The sequence below is a fragment of the Schistocerca gregaria genome, chromosome 4 (assembly GCF_023897955.1).
Source record: "Schistocerca gregaria isolate iqSchGreg1 chromosome 4, iqSchGreg1.2, whole genome shotgun sequence".
NCBI lineage: Eukaryota > Metazoa > Arthropoda > Insecta > Orthoptera > Acrididae > Schistocerca > Schistocerca gregaria.
This window is the reverse complement of record NC_064923.1, coordinates 99,800,069-99,819,666: the sequence shown is the minus strand read 5'-3', so window position 1 is coordinate 99,819,666 and position 19,598 is coordinate 99,800,069. Positions and strand designations below refer to the sequence as shown.

At 39.6% G+C, this 19,598-nt stretch overlaps 1 protein-coding gene across 1 annotated transcript in view; it reads right to left on the bottom strand.

Moving 5' to 3' along the window:
• Positions 1–5,837: 5,837 nt before the first annotated feature.
• Positions 5,838–19,598, bottom strand: part of LOC126267220 (acyl-coenzyme A thioesterase 13-like) — a 36,565-nt gene continuing 22,804 nt past the window's right edge. The window contains exon 3 of the mRNA XM_049972197.1: positions 5,838–6,333. Within this exon, the coding sequence (XP_049828154.1) occupies positions 6,162–6,333 (172 nt within the window). The 3' untranslated portion in view covers positions 5,838–6,161. The remainder of the gene's footprint in view (positions 6,334–19,598) is intronic.

The following is a 19,598-nucleotide window of genomic DNA, read 5'->3' as shown; positions in this document are numbered from 1 at the left end:
CTCTCTCTCTCTTTTTGTTCTAATGAAAACCCATGTCATTCCAAGCATGTGTGTCAATTTTTACCTCTCTATCTACATTATTCTGTGGTTTATTAAGTTTTCAAATTTATATTGACTTTTTGATCACCCGGTAGAGTGAGTTATGAAAAATAAATGATGTTGCCAGTAAACCATTATACAGATAACAATATTGACGCATGAAGAAACAGTCTATACTGAATGAACAAAATGTGGATACATCCCACACTGAACATGTGAAATTCTTACATTTAAGTGCAAATAGACACTATTAATTGGGAACCAAGTTCTGTGAGCATACTGTTGACTGAGAATTGTACAGCAAATTCTGATGATGCCACAAGAGGGCTCTGGAACATGTAAACATGATGTGAGTGCCTGAGTAGGTGTTACCTAAAGTACCTGGTAGACATGTCATTCTGTCGCCGTCATGTGGGGACAGTGGCTATGTTGTGACATCTCTTGTGAGCTGTACAGACTTCACATTGCTGCCACATTTGTCTCCTTTGTTTCCTCACTCTCATCAGCGTTCTGAAGGACACAAATGAACATATTTATCATTTCACAGGGGATACTGCATCTGGAACACACTCCAAATAGTGGAGCATGTGCACCACAGAGGAATTTACAACGTTATGAACTTGGGGCACATGAACTTAATAATGATATGATTTCAAAACGTGCACACAATGACTGCTAGATACTGGACTCAGCTTCTGGCTGTGTGAATTCTAGTGATTAAATTATGAACTTGAACTGAAGAACTTTAACAAATATGATTGAATATCGCAAGGACACAATTGTGCTGGCTTGAGTTCTATTAATTCTTCTCGCACACTTTGTTCCTCTCAATAACTCTGTCCAAAGCAGGTTCTCAATTAGAATTTTGTGCTAATTCCACAAAGAGAAATGTGTTTTCTTTACTCATACCTGTTGTACGATCTGTTTTTGAAACCTTTGACATTCATCTTCTCGAGTCCACCTAGTTTTGGCACTCCTCTCACCCTTGTCCCGCTGTGTGGGGACTGCATCTTCAAATCTGAAAATTTCACTGGCTTGCCAATCCATCCTGTGGTCTACCATACCATCCTATGGAACGTAACCAGTGATATGGGAATGAAAAAATCTCACTTAGAATTTAAGTGGGTTTTCTTTGAGACCATGGGAGAATGTTGAGATATACCTACCTCACTCCTAATCTGAAAGGCAAATCATTCTATAGTGCATATGCTGGAAGAGAATGAAGCTGCATGAACTCTAATGAACAGAAATATTGGTTGAGCAAACTGTCACCATCTACTGTGTAAAGCTCAAAGTATCTCACTGAGCAAAATTACTTTTGTAGTACTGTACAAAAAGTCTTGAAACAATCCTGTAAAGAATATATTTATTGTAAATGTTTAACCTACTGCCAGGGCCAATAAGGAATTTTGTAAACTAATGTCAAAGTTCTTTACTGTCTATGCTTCTAGATTATTAATTATTTATATTGTGTTTGAATATTTCCCTTTAAAAAACACAGTTATCTTCAAGATTTAATAGAGTAGTCGCTCACAGGCTATTTCTACTTTTTACAATGTACCAGTGGTAAACTTATAATTGAGAGAACTTCTTTACTCAGTGGCAGCATTGTGTTGTCATGAACTAATTGACTGAGAAACACATAGCTATACAGAATAACTGGCAAGCAGTGAAGTTTGCGCAGCCGGCATTTGAGTAATGTTTCTACAAGAAAATAAAAAAAAAATATGGGACACTATACTGTCCACTCCTCCATAAACAGATACATGAATTAACTGCATCTAGTAACAGTCACAGACAATAATCAGTAGGCCAAAAGTAGGGAGATACAGACTCAGTTTTTATTGCTGCCCAGTGTCAACTATTTTCAATGCTGATCTAATTTTTCTTGGCAGTGCACTGTGAATTCATGTAGTGTCTCTCTCCTTTTTTAGCTGCTATAAAGTACGGGTGTGCCTATATGGTCATCCATGGTTACATGTATTAAATTTGGTCCTGGACAGTAGCTTCTGCATAAAGATTAACATTTTCACTGTGGGAGAGAAATTTTCTGATTAAAAATAAAAAGGCAAATTTCAAAATATGATTCTTTTCATTACAGCCGTTATCGAACAACCTTTACTAAACACTTTCATATCCAAAATTCCACTCAAACTAATGATCTAAGATGCCATCAGAAAGGTGAACATAGGTTTCCAAATCAATAGGAACTTCCTTGCCCCTAATAAAACGTGAAACAGAATGACGCATCAGCTTACCACCTTTGGAGGTGAGTAAACATGGTTTGATAACATACAGTTACCAATCCATTACTTCAAAAGGCCAAGTAACTGTCAATGCTATCTATAAACATGTATGCAGACTAACAATGTTTTTTTTGTCTTCACTAGCCACAGCTAACATTTTTGGTCTACATGCTGTTATCAACTTCAATTTACAAAGACAATATTCAGTAAACATCATTATCTAATAGCATTCTGTTCTGTAATTTGCACACTTTATGTAAGGAATACTCTGATTTATATGAATCTAATGTATGTTGTTTAATTAAAGCTGATGCCACCCCTCAACATGACCCATGTCTTTTCTTTAATGACACAGTTGGTGATGGGCATGAGAATCATGAATGAATGGAAGAAGATAGAGAACCAGGAGAGGAGAATTAGAGTATGGAAACTGAAGTACAAAAAGTGAAAGAATACCAGTAGATTATAAGCAAAAGGTTACCAAAAGATGAACTAAAAGTGGAAGAAGAGGAATGAAGACAATTTAAAAGTGCTATGGTAGAAGCTGCAATAGTTGTATGTGGAAGAACAAGTGAAAGAAAATGGTGGAAGGAGACATCATGATGGAAACATCATGGTGGAATGAAAGAGTCAAGGAGGTAGTGGGAAGAAAGAACAAGGCCTTCAGGCTGTAGTTCTGAGAAAGGACTGAATTTGCAAGAGAGAAGTATAAGGAAAAGGAGAAAGAAGCAAATAAGACAGTAGCTGATGAGAGAAGAAAGTGAATGGAATAATGGACAAACATGATGGAGGAAGACAGCAGAAGAACAAAGAAAGAACTGTATGGAATGGTCAAAGGTAAGAGGAGAGGTTTGAAAGAGGATGCAGAAATGATGGATAGAAATTGGAATGAGATTAATAACAAAGAAACACTGAAGATAGTGTGGATGGAGCACTTTGAGCATTTCCTAAATTTGGATGACATTAAAGACAGAGAAATATGGTGGAAAACAGCACCATATAGTGAGGCTTAAGTTCCAAACAGACCCAGGCTGTGGCTGGAAACTGTTCATGATGATTATGTTGTTGTTGTTGTTGTTGTTGATGATGATGATGATGATGATGATGATGATGATGATATACTTGAAGAGGAACTTGATCATTTAGGGGCATCAGGTTTTGTGAGAACCATTGAATCTAGACAATGGGTAATGTCTATAGTTGTAATTAAAAAATCATAATGGCTCCATCTGTCATGGTGCTGATTTGATACCATCTGAAACGTCTCACAGTAACGTAGATGATTATCTGATTCCACATCAAATGAGCAACTAGCTCAGGTGTTAGAGGGTTAGTTCTATTCAAATATATCATCAGCTGATGATGATTACTGCAATTGGCCTTACACACACACACACACACACACACACACACACACACACACACACACACACACAGTCAAAGCATTTCATGGCAGTCAGTACACCTTTCTAACAATATCAACACAATAGAGTGTTGTTACAAGTGCTCTTCCAATATTTCAAAAATACGTAGAGTAGGTTCAACAGTGGTATATAAAGCTATGAACTATCTAGATGACATTATATTTGCTGGGTCTAACAAGGTGCAGTTGATTAGCAACCTTAGAGTTCATGGACTCAAATGTAAATTAAGTAAGGGAAGTTTTTTCTAACTGAGGATTCAGTACCTTGTCCATTTTCTAAGAAATGACGGTATCAGACCCACATTAAAGTGATTAATGATATCCATGCACCCAAATATTTTAAGGAGCTGCTTTCATTTTCAAGCAAGGTAAATTACTATCGCAAATTTACACCAAATGCTGCGCAGATACCATATCCTCTCAATAAGCTTAAAGAGAAAAAATAAATCAAGTTACAGCAGTCCTCCATTTGTCAGACAGCATTCTTGAAGCTGTCTGGCCACATTTCCAGTAAAAAACCTTTAGTCTGGCCAATGGATGCTTTATAATTCAGGGTGCATACTGTTCTGTCACTTAAGTTCCCTGGTGTTACTACACAACAAACAATTACACGTGTATCCAAAACACTAACAGCAGCACAAGTAAATTATATCCAAATAGAAAAGGAGGCACAAGATGGGCTAGATGTTCATGATCATTTCACTTACTAAGGAGGACAGCGGTATCATGTGCAAAGAGTGTACTGGTAGCGTCACTGATGCTCAACAATAAGTTGTTTATTTTACAGAAGGAACATGACTGGTCCAAGTACTGCACTACAGGGCACATATCATGGGATATCTTCTTAATCAGAATAGAAAGTTCCAATATGCCCATAATCGTTTTTTATTGCTACTTTCTGTTGGTAAGATATGAGCTGAACCAGGTCAAAGGAATGCCTCTGATACCACAGGACTGCAGTTAACAAAATTATGTTGTTTTTGAATTAAAATGTTTTTGGCAAATGAAGGAAGACCCCAACCAGTTTTTGGGTTTTACACCTAGGCACCTAAGATGAAAAATATGTGCTCATATAAAGCATTCTTTATGGATTTAGTTTCCTTAAGCCATGCTAAGCATCAGAGAGAATTTGGATCCTTCCCTGAAAATATATTAATCTTTTTCATAAATTGATCTTTACAGAAACTTCCTGGTGGATCAAATCTGTGTACCATACTGAGACTTGAACTCAGGACTTTTGCCTTTTGTGGGCAAGTGCTCTACCAGTAGAGCCACCCAAGCATGACTCACAAAATATGTCTGCTTGTGTCTGTGTATGTGCGGATGGATATGTGTGTGTGTGTGCGCGAGTGTACACCTGTCCTTTTTTTCCCCTAAGGGAAGTCTTTCCGCTCCCGGGATTGGAATGACTCCTTACCCTCTCCCTTAAAACCCACATCCTTTCATTTTTCCCTCTCCTTTCCTCTTTCCTGACGAAGCAACTGCCAGTTGCGAAAGCTCGTAATTCTGTGTGTGTGTTTGTGTGTTTTGTTCATGTGCCTGTCTGCCGGCGCTTTCCCGCTTGGTAAGTCTTGGAATCTTTGTTTTTAATATATTTGACCCCAGGAATGTGTCAATAAAGTTTCCCCTTCCTGGGACAATGAATTCACGGTGTTCTTATTTCAATTTCCAGGAGTGTAGTTTTACAGGGAAAGATAGATTGCTACTTATCATAAAGATGGCACATTAAATTGCAGACAGGCACAATTAAAAGACACTTACACAAAGCTTTTGGCCACAGCATTTACCAGCAAAAGAGAAACACACACCATTCATACACACAAGTAAGCATAACCCCCCCCCCCCCCCACCCCACCTCTCTCTCTCTCTCTCTCTCTCTCTCTCTCTCTCTCTCTCTCTCTCTCTCTCTCTCTCTCTCTCTCTCTCTCACACACACACACACACTCACACTCACACACACACACACACACACACACACACACACACACACACACACACACACACGACCGCCAATTCTGGCAGCTTGGACCAGAATGCAACTATCATGTGGGATGGCAGCACAAATCTGGAGGAGGCAGGGAGGGGAGAGGGGTAGTGATGTATATAGATATATGTTAATAACACATACATTTTATGATAGAGTATTTCTTTACTAACCAACCGAGGTATACTGTTTAGAACCAACTAATATAACCAACAATATTTTTCTACGTCATACTTTTTAAAACATACATACAATGGCACAGAAAAGTGTAACAACAATACAGTATACTTCAACATTCTTAAATATAACACAGCAGTAGATCTCCGTCTGTGATACTCTGTGGTGCATACTAAAATAAAACTAAAAAGTACAGCTGTCTTACACAATTCTGTCAGAATTTACATCACACATCTAGGAACATCAAAAATAATTTCAGTATTTTAATGCAATTTGAAATACTGAAAAAAATCTATGAAATGGTTTTCTGTGAAACAATAAATACTGCATGTGAACCTCTTACAAGTAATTCTCCTGTTTTTTTCTTTATAAGATCAACCTCTAAGAAAGCCATTTTCTTTCCTGCACGAATTGTTCTTGCATCTATTATGACTTCGTCACCTGTTGTTGCTGGCTTGAAGTAACTGAAAATATGGAAATATTGAAAGTGTTGTTCTTAAGTTCAGTAACATTTAATATCCTAGAACTATTGCACCACATTTTTAATCAATAAGTTTATCAAATTTCTTCAGGCAGTTTACATGAGCAATTTACACAGAAAAAAAAGAGTACGCAAATTGCAATTTTCATCATAGTACATGTAAGACAGAAATGAAAGAGTGACTAAAGACAGAAGAAGTGAATTAAGATATATTTCATACACATTGTTGAAAATACAATCAGCATTCATCCAAGAACAGCTTAAAACAAGCTTGCATACACTATTCCAAATGAAGATGTGATCATGCAGCATCATCACAGCCACATTTGTGAAAAGATTACACAACTTTATATACAAAATCACTCATACAAATCAGTTTTTGAATGTTGCATGCAACAGTATGCTATCTGTAAGAGATTTCAGAGAGACAGATATTTGTAACACCCATAAGACATTGTCTCATGTCCCATCACAGTCTGTGTGATGCCAAGTTTGGCACATGAGGAGGTGTGACATAAAGTGTCAATCTGATAGGATGTGCCAGTTTGACTCATCAGTATTCAGGAGTTTTATAACCAGAATGTGAGAGAGTTCAAACAAGGCAGCATGACCAGGAATAGAGGCAAAGATGAAATGAAGGAACAAGTGGATAGCATAATTCACAGCAAATAATGTGTACTGGAGAACACAATGAGACCAAGGTGTGTGGTGACAGCTCATTTGCACTGAGAAATAGACCATATGCTTTTATCAACAGTACTCACTCAACGCTATAGCTCAGGAATGGATGAAGGCTAGTTTGCATTCAGGGTTCAAAGCCAACTGCAACAGGCTGGACTCATGACATTCCTGCCATTACAATGGTTCCATTGCACAGAAGCTATAAATACTTCAGGCTACACGGAACACGTGAATGCTATTGCTGGTTTACTTTGTGACAAAAAATAATTTTCAGGGATGATTTTTCTTCAAGTGGATCGAGCGTGGAATAATATGCTGCAGAACAGGCAGAGATGAGAGTGATACAAGTAATGTTATGCCATTTAGAATATTTGTAAAGGCAGTTATATACTCTACTTTGAATTTTTAGTAGTATTTTGACTATGGAAGTCAACAGAACAGTATGCACATCACCAACCTGGCCCAGACAAAAATCACTCCCCAGAGACAGGTCATTCTGCATTATTGGAAACTGACTCACCTGCTGATATTATGCTCTCTGATGTCAACAAGTAAATCTGGAACTTCCTTACATGTTTTCACTTTGTCTGACAGACAGCTCTTTAGTCACTGAACTCCTCAGTTACTTAAGAAAACACACATTCTCTGAGTTTGGATTCATTTGTACCATTCTTACTGATTGTTTCAGTTTTCAAAAAGTTAGCACACAAGTACCAAACCTAGTATTATTTGCAATATTACTGTCACCAAAGACCATTAAGCTTATGTGACATCAGCTTTGTTCACACTGTACAATGTCACAACTATGTCCAAGTGTTCTGGCAGATACCAAGTGTCAATTAAAGAAATTCACTGACTTAACTGAAGAAATCTGAACTGCTCCAGCTACATCTACACGTATACTCTGCAAACCACCATGAGGTACATGGCAGAAGTTACATCCCATTGTACCAATTATAAGGGTTTCTTCCCATCCCATTCACATTTGGAGCACTGATGAAGGATTGTTTGAATGCCTCTGTGTGTGCTGTAATTATTCTAATCTTATCCTCATGATCCCTCTGTGAGTGATGTGCAGGGGATTGTAGTACATTCCTAGAATCATCATTTAAGGCTTATTCTTGAAACTCTGTTAACAAACTTTCTCGGAATAGTTCACGTCTATCTTCAAGAGCCTTCCAGTTCAGTTCCTCCAATATCTCTGTGACACTCTCCCATGTGTCCAACAAACCTGTGACCATTTGTGTTGTCATTCTCTGCATACATTCAATATCCCCTCTTAGTCCTATTTGCTATGAGTCCCACACACTTGAGCAACATTCTAGAACTGATTGCATGAATGATTTGTAAACAGTCTCATTTATAGACTTATTGCACTTCTCCAGTATTCTACCAGTAACCAAAGTCTGCCAGCTGCTTTACCCACGACTGAGCCTATGTGATAATTCCACTTCATATCTCACTGAGTGTTCCACCCAGATATTTGTATGAGTTGGCCAATTACAATAGTGACTCATTGATATTATTGTCATACGATACATTTTTTCATTTTGTGAATGCACTATTTCACATTTATAAAAATTTAAAGCATGTTTCCAATTTTTGCCCCACTTTGAAATCTTCTCAAGATCTGACTGAATATTTATGCATCTTCTTTCAGGTAGTACTTTGTTATAGATAACTGCATCACCTGCAAAAAGCCTGACTTTCCTATTAATATTGCCTGTACAACATGAACAGCAAAGAACCCAACACACTTCCCTGAGGCACACCTGAAGTTACTTCTGCATCTTATGATGAATCTCCATCGAAGATAGCATGCTGCGTCCTCCTACCAAAATGTCCTCAATCCAGTCACAAATTTCACTTGACACCCATATGATCATATTTTTGACAACAAGTGTAGGTGTGGTACTGAGTCAAATGCTTTTTGGAAACCAAGAAATACTATGTCTCCCTAATTGCCTTGATCCAAAGCTTTCAGTATGTCATGTGAGAAAAGTGTGAATTGGGTTTCACATGATCGATGTTTTTGGAATCAATGCTGGTTGGCATTGAAGAAGTCATTCTGTTCAAGATACCTCATTATGTTTGCGCTCAGAATATGTTATAAGATTCTACAAAATGGATGTCAAGGAAATTGGACAGCAGTTTTGTGGACCACTTCTACTACCCTTCTTGTAGACAGGTGCAACCTGTGCTTTTTTCCAAGAACTGGGCACAGTTTTTTGTTTGAGGGATCTACAATAGATTATAATTAGGAGAGAGGCTAACTGAGCCACAAATTCAGTATAGAATCTGACATGGATTCCATCAGGCCCTGGAGCTTTGTTCAATTTGGATGATTTCAGCTGTTTCTCAATGTCACAAATACTTATTTCATTCATATTTCAAGTGCTATGAGAATTAAATTGTGGCAATTCTGATGGATTTTCTTTTGTAAAGGAATATTTGAAAATGGAGTTAAGCATTTCTGCTTTTGCTTTGCTACCCTCAATTTCAGTTCCTGTGTAATTCATCAGGGATAGGATACTAACTCTGGTGCCACTAACATCCTTTACATATGACCAGAATTTCTTCGGGATTTTGTGAAATGTTATTTGACAATATTCTGCTATGGTAATCATTGAAGGCATCACATATTGCTCTCTTGACAGCCAAACGTGTTTCATTCAGCGTCTCTTAATCTATAGCCCCATGTTTTCTTTTACACAGTAATCTCTGTTTCTTTAGAAGTTTCATTACATTTACTGTATGCTATGGAGGGTCCCTCCCATTATGAACTGTTCTACTGAGTACATCTCTATCCAGTGCATGGTCAACTATTCTTTCAAACTTGAGCCAAAGTTCGTCTACATGCTCCTGCCCTGTGATAGAAGTTTCAAGTTCCTTATTGAGATATGACACTACTGGTTTTTTATCTAGTTTACTGAACATGTACATTTTTGTGTTTGGTTTAGCTGTCCTTTTTACATGGTAATCTTGTTGCTACAACCATTTCATGTTCACTGATACCAGTTTTGATGTGGACATCCTCAGAGATGTCAGGTCTATTTGTTGCCATTAGATCCAATCCATTTCTGTCACAAGTTTGGTTCCTATCTATCTATTGTAGATAGTTTTCAGATAAGGTATTCAGTACTATTTCACAGCATGTCTTATCATGCCCACCACTAACAAAACTGAAAATTTTGCCAATTAATTGTTGGATGATTAAAGTCTTCACTGACAATTACAGTATGATTGAGGAACTTACATACAAGTGAACTGAGGCTTGCTCTAAGTTTTCAGTTATATCAGGAGGTCAGTTTGGCAAGCAATAGAAAGATGCTATTATCATTTTATGCCCACCCTTGATATTGAGTCCTTGCTAAATAATCTCACATGCAGCTTCAATTCCTATCTCAGTGGATTTGAGTTCCTTGTCTAGTGTGACTAATACACCACCTCCATTTCCCATTTGCCTATCTTTTCAATATACATGCAAAATTTCCCCAAAAGTCTCACTTCTATCAATTTCAGGTTTCAAACAGCTTTCTGTACCTAGTATTATGTGAGCTTCACTACTTTTCATGAGTGCTTCAAACTCTTACACTTTGCTGCAAAAGCTTCGGCAGTTAACCATCAGGATTTTAATACTCTCATCTCTGGAAGGCATTCCTTTTGATACTTCTGTGTTTCCTTGGGGGGCCAACAGTTCTCAACCCTATGGTGCAACTCCATCAAGTTGCAGTCAAGCTTGTCACAGAACCTTTGAGGTCTCTATCTGGTTCAGTCCTTCCACTCAACTCAACTCAGAACCAAAGAGCCATGATCAGCCTTGGGGAGCATGTTACAAATTGTGAGCTTCATTAAAACTCTTTCCACAAGGCTGGTCTTTTCAACATTCTCTGCCAGTCACTGGAATGAACCAAGTATGACTCAGAGCCCTGACGACAGACATCATTTGTTCCAATGTCCACCAAAATCTGAAATTTGGTTGCACCCTGTTCCCTCCATGGCTGCCAAAATAGCATCTTCAAGATGTTGAGAATGAGGCCCCCAGGCATACACACTGAGTGCACCTGGTATCCTTTCCTGTCCATTGCTGCCATATCCATAAGGGAGACCATCATTTGCCATACATTTGAACTGCCAATGATTAATAGACTCTTAGCCTTTTGCACTTCCCCCCTCTTGACACTGAGTAAAGCAGGTTTCCCCATCACAGGTGAAGTGAGGCCCACTGCCTCAGTTTCAGTTTCACTTAAAGACAGCAGCTCAAACTTGTTGGTTAGGGGTATTGATACAACACCTTGAGTCCTCCCTGGTCCCCATCTACCCTGTACAGGATGCCTAGATCTACCATGGACATGCCACTCACAGTCAAATGGATGAGTAATGACAGATCCTGTACTCTCTGCAGGGGAGACAGGATCCACAGGAGAGGGTAGTGCTTGAAGTACCTTTGGTACAGGTATCACTGGTACACGACTCTCAGGAGCTCTTCTAACAAACTGATTTTCAGCAGCTGCCAGTCGTTTGAGAGTGATGATGATGAGGTCCCATACTCCGAGGAGCGTAGTGAACAGTGCGGGAGACCTGCACTGCCAACTAGGCAAGGTCCTAGCGGAGTTAGTTTGCCATTGCCTTCCTCTGACCGTAATAGGGATGAATAATGATGATGAAGACGACACAACAACACTCAGTCATCTCGAGGCAGGGAAAATTACTGACCCTGCCGGGAATTGAACCTGGGACCCCGTATATGGGAAAGAGAACACAAGACCATGAGCTGCGGACTGTTTGACAGTAGTCAGGGTGTTTTGCAGCTACTTACAAATGTCAACCAACTCATCCCATGTTTGATAACACTATTCCCCGTGGAGCTGCATTTTGGATGGTTCATTGTAGTGAACAAATGACTATACATTAAGGCTGCTGATTATCTTTCAATCTGTTGAGATAAAAATTTGCTAATTCCCTATAAGAATTGAGACAAATACACAAAATGAGATTCCTATTGAGGTGACATAAAAGCTTATGGTAAAAATTACTAGTTTCCTAAAATGTTTTGTGATTAATGACAGTTGTTAGCAAACTTGAAAATGGAGTTAATTTGCAATAAATGTGGATAATATATAGAGCTACTCCTCTTTGAGGGAAAATTAGATGTAACACAGTATGTGTGTTAGAATATTTGCTACAGTAAGTAAACCACACCTCTCCGGGGGACACACTTGCCCCTGCGGGTGGAGAGGTTTGCATATCTGCTTGAAGCTGAGGGCTATGCCAAAGGTAAAGAACCTACTGCCGGAAAGGCCTCAGCTGATGGATCAGACTAAGAGTGTCCCACAACATCCCATCTTCCCTATCCACTCCCAATTCCCTTTCCCAACCCAGGGTGTGATGCGATCCATGCTGAGGGGTGTGTGGTACATGGCAAGATGTGTCACAAATGGAACTTCAGGGATACCGGGCGACATCCCTGAGTAATTAGCCTTACACTGTGTGGGGTATTCGTGGTGTGGACCGTGTGGATCCCCAAATCTCGTGGGACCAATACGGACACAACTAAAGAAAATGAATTAAAACAAACTGAGGGGCAAACTGAGACCTCAGACACCCTAACATTGGGGTCAGAACCAATGGAAGGCATTCCCACTACCGAATCAGGGTCTAGACCTGAGCCAGAAGTGGGTACTGTAACCGAGAAGTTGAACCAGATCAATATGAAAGCCTTGTCTGGGGTGCAGAGGAGGAAACTAGCTCCTTAGGAGGTGAGGAGACTGGTAGAAGCTTGCCATCGGCAAGGTGACCAACTGTTGGTGGAATGTGAGGCCAATGCCCACAAACTAGAGTGTGGCAGCAAGGACACCAACAGTAGAGGTGAGCACCTTCTTGACTTTCTTTTAGCTAAGAACTTGGAGGTCCTGAATAGGGGCAATGAGCTTACATTCAGGAATAGCGGAAGGGAAGAAGTAATTGACATAGCCTTTGGTTCCATGATGATGATGATGATGATGGGCAGCTATGTCAAACAATGGCACGTGATGTTACAGCCATCCTCATCGGATCACACGTATGTTACATTCAAGCTTGAAATGGGAATCAGACAGACCATGACCTACAGGACTCCCAGGAGAACAGATGGGAAACATATAGAAGGGACCTTGCTTAGGCTTATCGGAAATTAAAACCTCGATAATGAGTCCAGTAGAGTTTGAGGAAGTAGCAGAGGCTGTTACCTCTGCCATAGTGACCTCATGTCAGGATGACTGTACAAATCATCAAGAAGTGCACAAATAGGAGTGTGCCTTGGTGGAATAATAACTTGGAAATGCAAAGGAAATAGATACAAAGACTGTTTAACCTTGCAAGACATAAAGGACAATAGGCAAAATATCATGAGGCCCTTGTCAACTACAAGCTTGCAATTAGACAAGCAATGGAGGCATCCTGGAAGGCACTCTGTGAAGAAGTGGAGAGTACAGCTGCTCAAGCCAGACTCCACAGAATCCTCACTGGAATACCAACCAATCCAGAAGGTACACTGAGGAAGAAGGATGGGGAATATACAAACACAGCACATCTTCTCAAATTTCACTTTCCTCAATACGCTCTACCAGGAAACACAAACCAGAATGTGATCCCGGAGAGACAATGGTTCTCACGCACTAAGAGAGAGGACTGGAAATCAGCCAAGGAGTGTGCGGACTTCAATAAAATCCAATGGGCAGTGGGAACATTCCAACCGTTCAAGTCATCTGGCCCAGATGGAATCTTTCCAGCTCTCCTGCAACAGGCAGGAGAGAATCTCATAAGAGTCCTATGCAGGTTATTCAGGGTTAGTCTAACAGTAGGAATCATTCTCAATGGTCGGAGGACAGTGAAGGTTGTCTTCATTCCAAAGCCAGGGAGAATTGATCATACCAAGACCAAGGATATGAGACCAATCAGTCTGTCCTCCTCCATTCTCATAACATTGGAAAAACTGGTTAATGTATATGTTGGGGAGACGAGACTAATTAGAGCCCCTCTACATTCAAACTAACATGCATATCAACCAGGTAAATCATGTGAGAGAGCTCTCCATTGACTCCTTGGGAAAGCACTTTTCCAAGAAATAGGCCTCTGCATCTTCCTGGATATCAAGGGGGCCTTCAGTAACATGACCTATGATTCCATGGTAAGGGCAGCAGAGGTGCATGACCTGGGAACTACTATATGTAGGTGGACCAGGACCATGCTTAGTGGAAGGAAGGTAGAGGCTAACATGATGGATGAAAAGATGGTAATTAACACCACTATAGGTTGCCCACAAGGAAGAGGTCTGCCCCTTTTATTGTGGAATCTAGTGATGAATGAATTCATTGAGGAACTAAATTCCAGACAATGCTTCTACCAAGGATATTCAGATGGCCTTTTCATAGTAATACTTGGCAAATTTACTGACACAGTTAGAAATATGGCACAAGGAGGATTGGATATTGGGCAAGACTAAATGGGATCTAAGGGTTAATCCCAAGAAGACTGTTGTGTTGGCATTCATGAAGAGGTATATCCAACACTCAAGTTGGAATCTACCTGTGAAGGGGATAGTGAAATATCTAGGGTAACCTTAGATGAGGAACTAACATGGATCCCTCACATTAAGAGCATCTGCTCCAAGGCGAAAAGTACTCTAGTGAGTACCAGAAGGGCTTGTGATAAAAACTGGGGCCTAAGCCCCAGAGGTATGCACTGGATATACACCACGGTGGTTAGACCTAGGATTTCCTGCGGGGCTGTAGTGTGGTGCAAGAAGGTAGAACAGCGGGTTGCAACCAAGGAGCTTGCTAAGATGCAGAGACTGGCCTGCTTAGCCATAACAGGCAGAATTAGCAGCACACCAACAGCTGAGATAAAAGTCATGCTGGACATGCCTCCACTACACCTTTGGCAGCAGCTGGGGCATACAGACTTAAAACTGGTAAAAACTGGATCTCATTGGGATATCCTGAATCAAACATTAAGATAGTGAGTGAGGTAAATATAGGAATGGCTGGGGGAATGCCAGCTGACTACATAAAAACTCCCAACTACTTCAACAAGCATTACAATATAATAATTGGAAGTAGGGAGCAGTGGGGGAAAAAAAGTTTGACACCATTTGGGGGACATTGTTTGGTTCACTGATGGGTCGAAATCAGACCAAGGCATTGGGGCAGGGGTGTACGGGGTTTAGCCAAGACTGGAGGATATCATCTCTCTATGAAAACTGGCCTTGGTATTCCAAGCTGTAATTACTGCACTCAGGGAATGTGTGGAGGAGAATATATGTAGGTGCTACAAGGCAGCACCTCCAACGAGATCTAAGATTGTTGCAGAATACCACAGGGCTCTGGTGTAGCTAGAGGGAAGCAACAGGGTAAACCTACTGTGGGTCTCTGGCCACTCAGGAATCTATGGCAATGAACAAGCCAACAGATTGGCCAGGATGGCAGCAATGACCCCATTTATTGGACTGGAACCTGTCCTGACAATCACCAAGGCTATCATCAAACTAGAACTACAGAGCTGGCTTAGGAAACAGGATGTAGAATATTGGACCAAGGTCCATAAAGAAAAACATGGTAAGGTAATGATGCCCAAACCATCTTTTAAAAGAAGCTCTGTAGTCATGGGATTGAAGGAAAGAAATCAAACTCATGACTGGACTGATGACTGGCCATGGGAATTTCAAAAAAAAAAAACACCTACACACCATGGGTATAACGGAAAAAGACCCTAAATGTAGGATCTGTGATGAGGGTGAAGAAACTGCATCACATTTAATCTTCAAATGCATGGCATTGGAGAGCAAAAAATACAGAATCTTCGGGATAACCAGACCTGAAGAAATTGTGTCTAACAAAAAACTGGTAAAGGGACTCCTTGAACTATTTAAGGGCATTGGTTGGCTTTATTAGATATACAGGGAGCAATACCGCACAATAAATTTGGTTTCGGTGCAGGCAGTGGCGGATTAGACCTAAGCTGTTTTAGTTTCCCTGTCAAAATCAAATCAAATCAAGTAAATCACAGACACTAATTTCCTACAAATTGCTCAGAGTTGTGCAAAGGATATTGGCAGCATCCATAATGCACATTTATTTGTGTTGATATACAGTCAAATACAAGGGGATCGTATTCTTTGGCAGAACTGTGAACCACAAATGTTTTGTAAGTGTCAGAACATTCTCAAATATAACCTATTTCTCACATAATTATACAATGAAATTAGAGGTCCATTGTTTTAAATGAGGATAGGCCTACTGTTCTAAAAAAATTTTGAAGAGTACAAATAAGTTAATGCCTGCAATTTATTATTACAGTGCAACTTTATTGTGGCACTCATGAATGTTCAACATTTCACAAGATATTGTGATACACATGGGTATTGATACCATCAATGAAAGGTTATGCGGAAGCAACATGTAAGTAAAACATGTGAATCTATAAGTTCAAATTGACACACAAACCTTCTACATGCATCTCACAGAGAAAAATTCCAAATTTGGCTTTTATATATAAATAAAAATGCATACTGTGTGAATTTTTCACTTAGCTGTTTCTGTGCACAATTCTACACTGGTGTGCTGAAGAAGACTACTGCAGCATGAGTTTATCTTGGTCAAAATCCCTAAAATGTGCAGCACCAATAAAGCACATCTTCTGCCTGTAGCAGCTAACAATGAATGTGCAAAACATGATAGTGCAACACCATCAGTTCAGTTGGACCATTTCAGTTGGACCATTTCAGTTGGACTGCCAAGCTGCACATTGAGATCACATGATGTTCACAACTTGGGCCCAGGGCTTCATGGTGTGTGCACCATACCTGAACCTTTCCATTGGCTCTTACCAACTGAAATCAGGACTCATCTGAACAGGCCACAGTTTTCCAGTCATGTTGTACCCAAATGATGTGGTCATGAACCCAGGAGAGGCGCCACAGGCAATGTCGTGCTGCTAGCAAAGGCACCACATGTTGTCTGCTGCCATAGCCCATTAATCTCAAATCTTGTCATAGTGTCCTAATGAATAAGTTTGTAGTGTATCCAAAATTCATTTCTGTGGTTATTTCAGACAACTCTATGCAAGAAGCCCTGGTCTCAATCATTAAGTGAAGGGCATCAGCCACTGTGATGTCTGTGGTTATAGGTAATGCCCAAAATCTAGTACTTTCAGTACCCTCTTGACACTGTATATCTCAGAATATTGACTTCCCTAATGATTTCTGAAATGGAATGTCCCATGCATCTAGCTTCAACCAATGTCTGTGGTTAGAGGTAATGCCCGAAATCTAGTACTTTCAGTACCCTCTTGACACTGTATATCTCAGAATATTGACTTCCCTAATGATTTCTGAAATGGAATGTCCCATGCATCTAGCTTCAACTACCATTCTGCTTTCAAAGTCTATTAATTCCCATTGTGCACCCATAATCACATCGGAAATCTTTTCACACAAATCACCTGAGTACAAATGACACCTCTGCCAATGCACTGCTCTTTTATATGGGTGTATCAGAAATATTTGTCAAACTCTCATAGTGGATTCCTGACAGGAAAATAAGAAAATGTCCTTTATTTTTGTGTTACTAAGAAAAGAAGTTTTATAAATTTCTTGAGTCAAAAAATCGTAACAAATGTTCAAAGCTTCCTCCATTTACTTTTACATTCGTATGTAGTTGTTGGATAATGGACTGTTGCACCTTTCCAAACACACACAAACATGGTTCCAGAAGCTTACATGCTATATTCATGAAACTTCTCTGCATTAGAAACAGGACTGAAATGTGCTTGACCCCATCATGCATAAATCATATATTTTCCCTTATTTGTAGGGGCTTGTCCTGTACTATGTCTGGGAAAATGTTCTGAATAACATCCCTGTAGACAGCAGTTGTAAGATGTGCTGAGCTAACATATGGACCTACCATACTGTCATTTATAATTCCTTTCCTTATTTTATTCTTAACCCACAGATTGTAGAGCAGTCACGACGGGGTGTAAAATTTGGGCTGCCCACTATTCAACCAACTACCTCTGTCCATCAGGAATTAAATCAACATTTTTAAGAAAACTGTAAAGAAATACAAATAAAACACGCTTTTTATTCTATTTATGAGTACCTGATGGCAAACTTCCATTGGCTTCATGACCTAATTCCCTCTGCCAAAAAAATAAAATCTTAATAAAACAATGTTCTGGATATATACTATGCAGACAGAGGTCTACTACACATACAATTTACTTTTATCTTTGTATCTTGTTCTAAACAAAATTATTCTAGTTACTCTATATCTTGTACATCTTAACAAACTTTGGTAACAGAACCAATGTAGGTGCAGTAACAATTGCACACTTGAGTCATCAGTTTTTGTGGTAGGGCTCTTCAAAATTACACATCAAGAAATGCTTGATACGCAGACAATGAAGCATCCATCTGTTTCTTTGCTGGCTGTCCTGACAACCAAGAATTGTGCCCAGAAAAAGGCACTGGTCTGTGCATGGAGTTCCTTTCCAGTTCACTACTTTAATAAAAAAAACAGAAGTTCATCATTACCCCTCTCCCAAAAGATAATTCTGAATCTGGAAACAGGCCTTAGCTTATTATCACAGCATTCAATCTGATGTATTATTCTTATATGTAGTTTTATTCCTTTACTGTTAAAAGAAGACATTTTAGCTCATTTGGAAAAGGGCTGTGGAGGTGATAGCAATCTGAAACAACCCACAGGACACTGAGTTCATATTGTCAATTAACAGAGCACCATCAAATGAAAGGCAGATACCTGGTGCTGAGGCTCAGTAGGGTACACACCTTTCCCAGTATGAAAGTTCATTATATCTCTGATTGGATGTTGTTGTTGTGGTCTTCAGTCCTGAGACTGGTTTGATGCAGCTCTCCATGCTACTCTATCTTGTGCAAGCTTCTTCATCTCCCAGTACCTACTGCAACCTACATCCTTTTGAATCTGCTTAGTGTAGTCATCTCTTTGTCTCCCTCTACGATTTTTACCCTCCACGTTGCTCTCTAATACTAAATTGGTGATCACTTGTTGCCTCAGAACATGTCCTACCAACCGATCCCTTCTTCTGGTCAAGTTGTGCCACAAACTTCTCTTCTCCCCAATCCTATTCAATACTTCCTCATTAGTTATGTGATCTATCCATCTAATCTTCAGCATTCTTCTGTAGCACCCCATTTCGAAAGCTTCTATTCTCTTCTTGTGCAAACTAGTTATTGTCCATGTTTCACTTTCATACATGGCTACACTCCGTACAAATACTTTCAGAAATGACTTCCTGACACTTAAATCTATACTCGATGTTAACAAATTTCTCTTCTTCAGAATCGCTTTCCTTGCCATTGCCAGTCTACATTTTATATCCTCTCTACTTCGACCATCATCAGTTATTTTACTTCCTAAATAGCAAAACTCCTTTACTACTTTAAGTGTCTCATTTCCTAATCTAATTCCCTCAGCATCACCCTACTTTATTCGACTACATTCCATTATCCTCGTTTTGCTTTTGTTGATGTTCATCTTACATCCT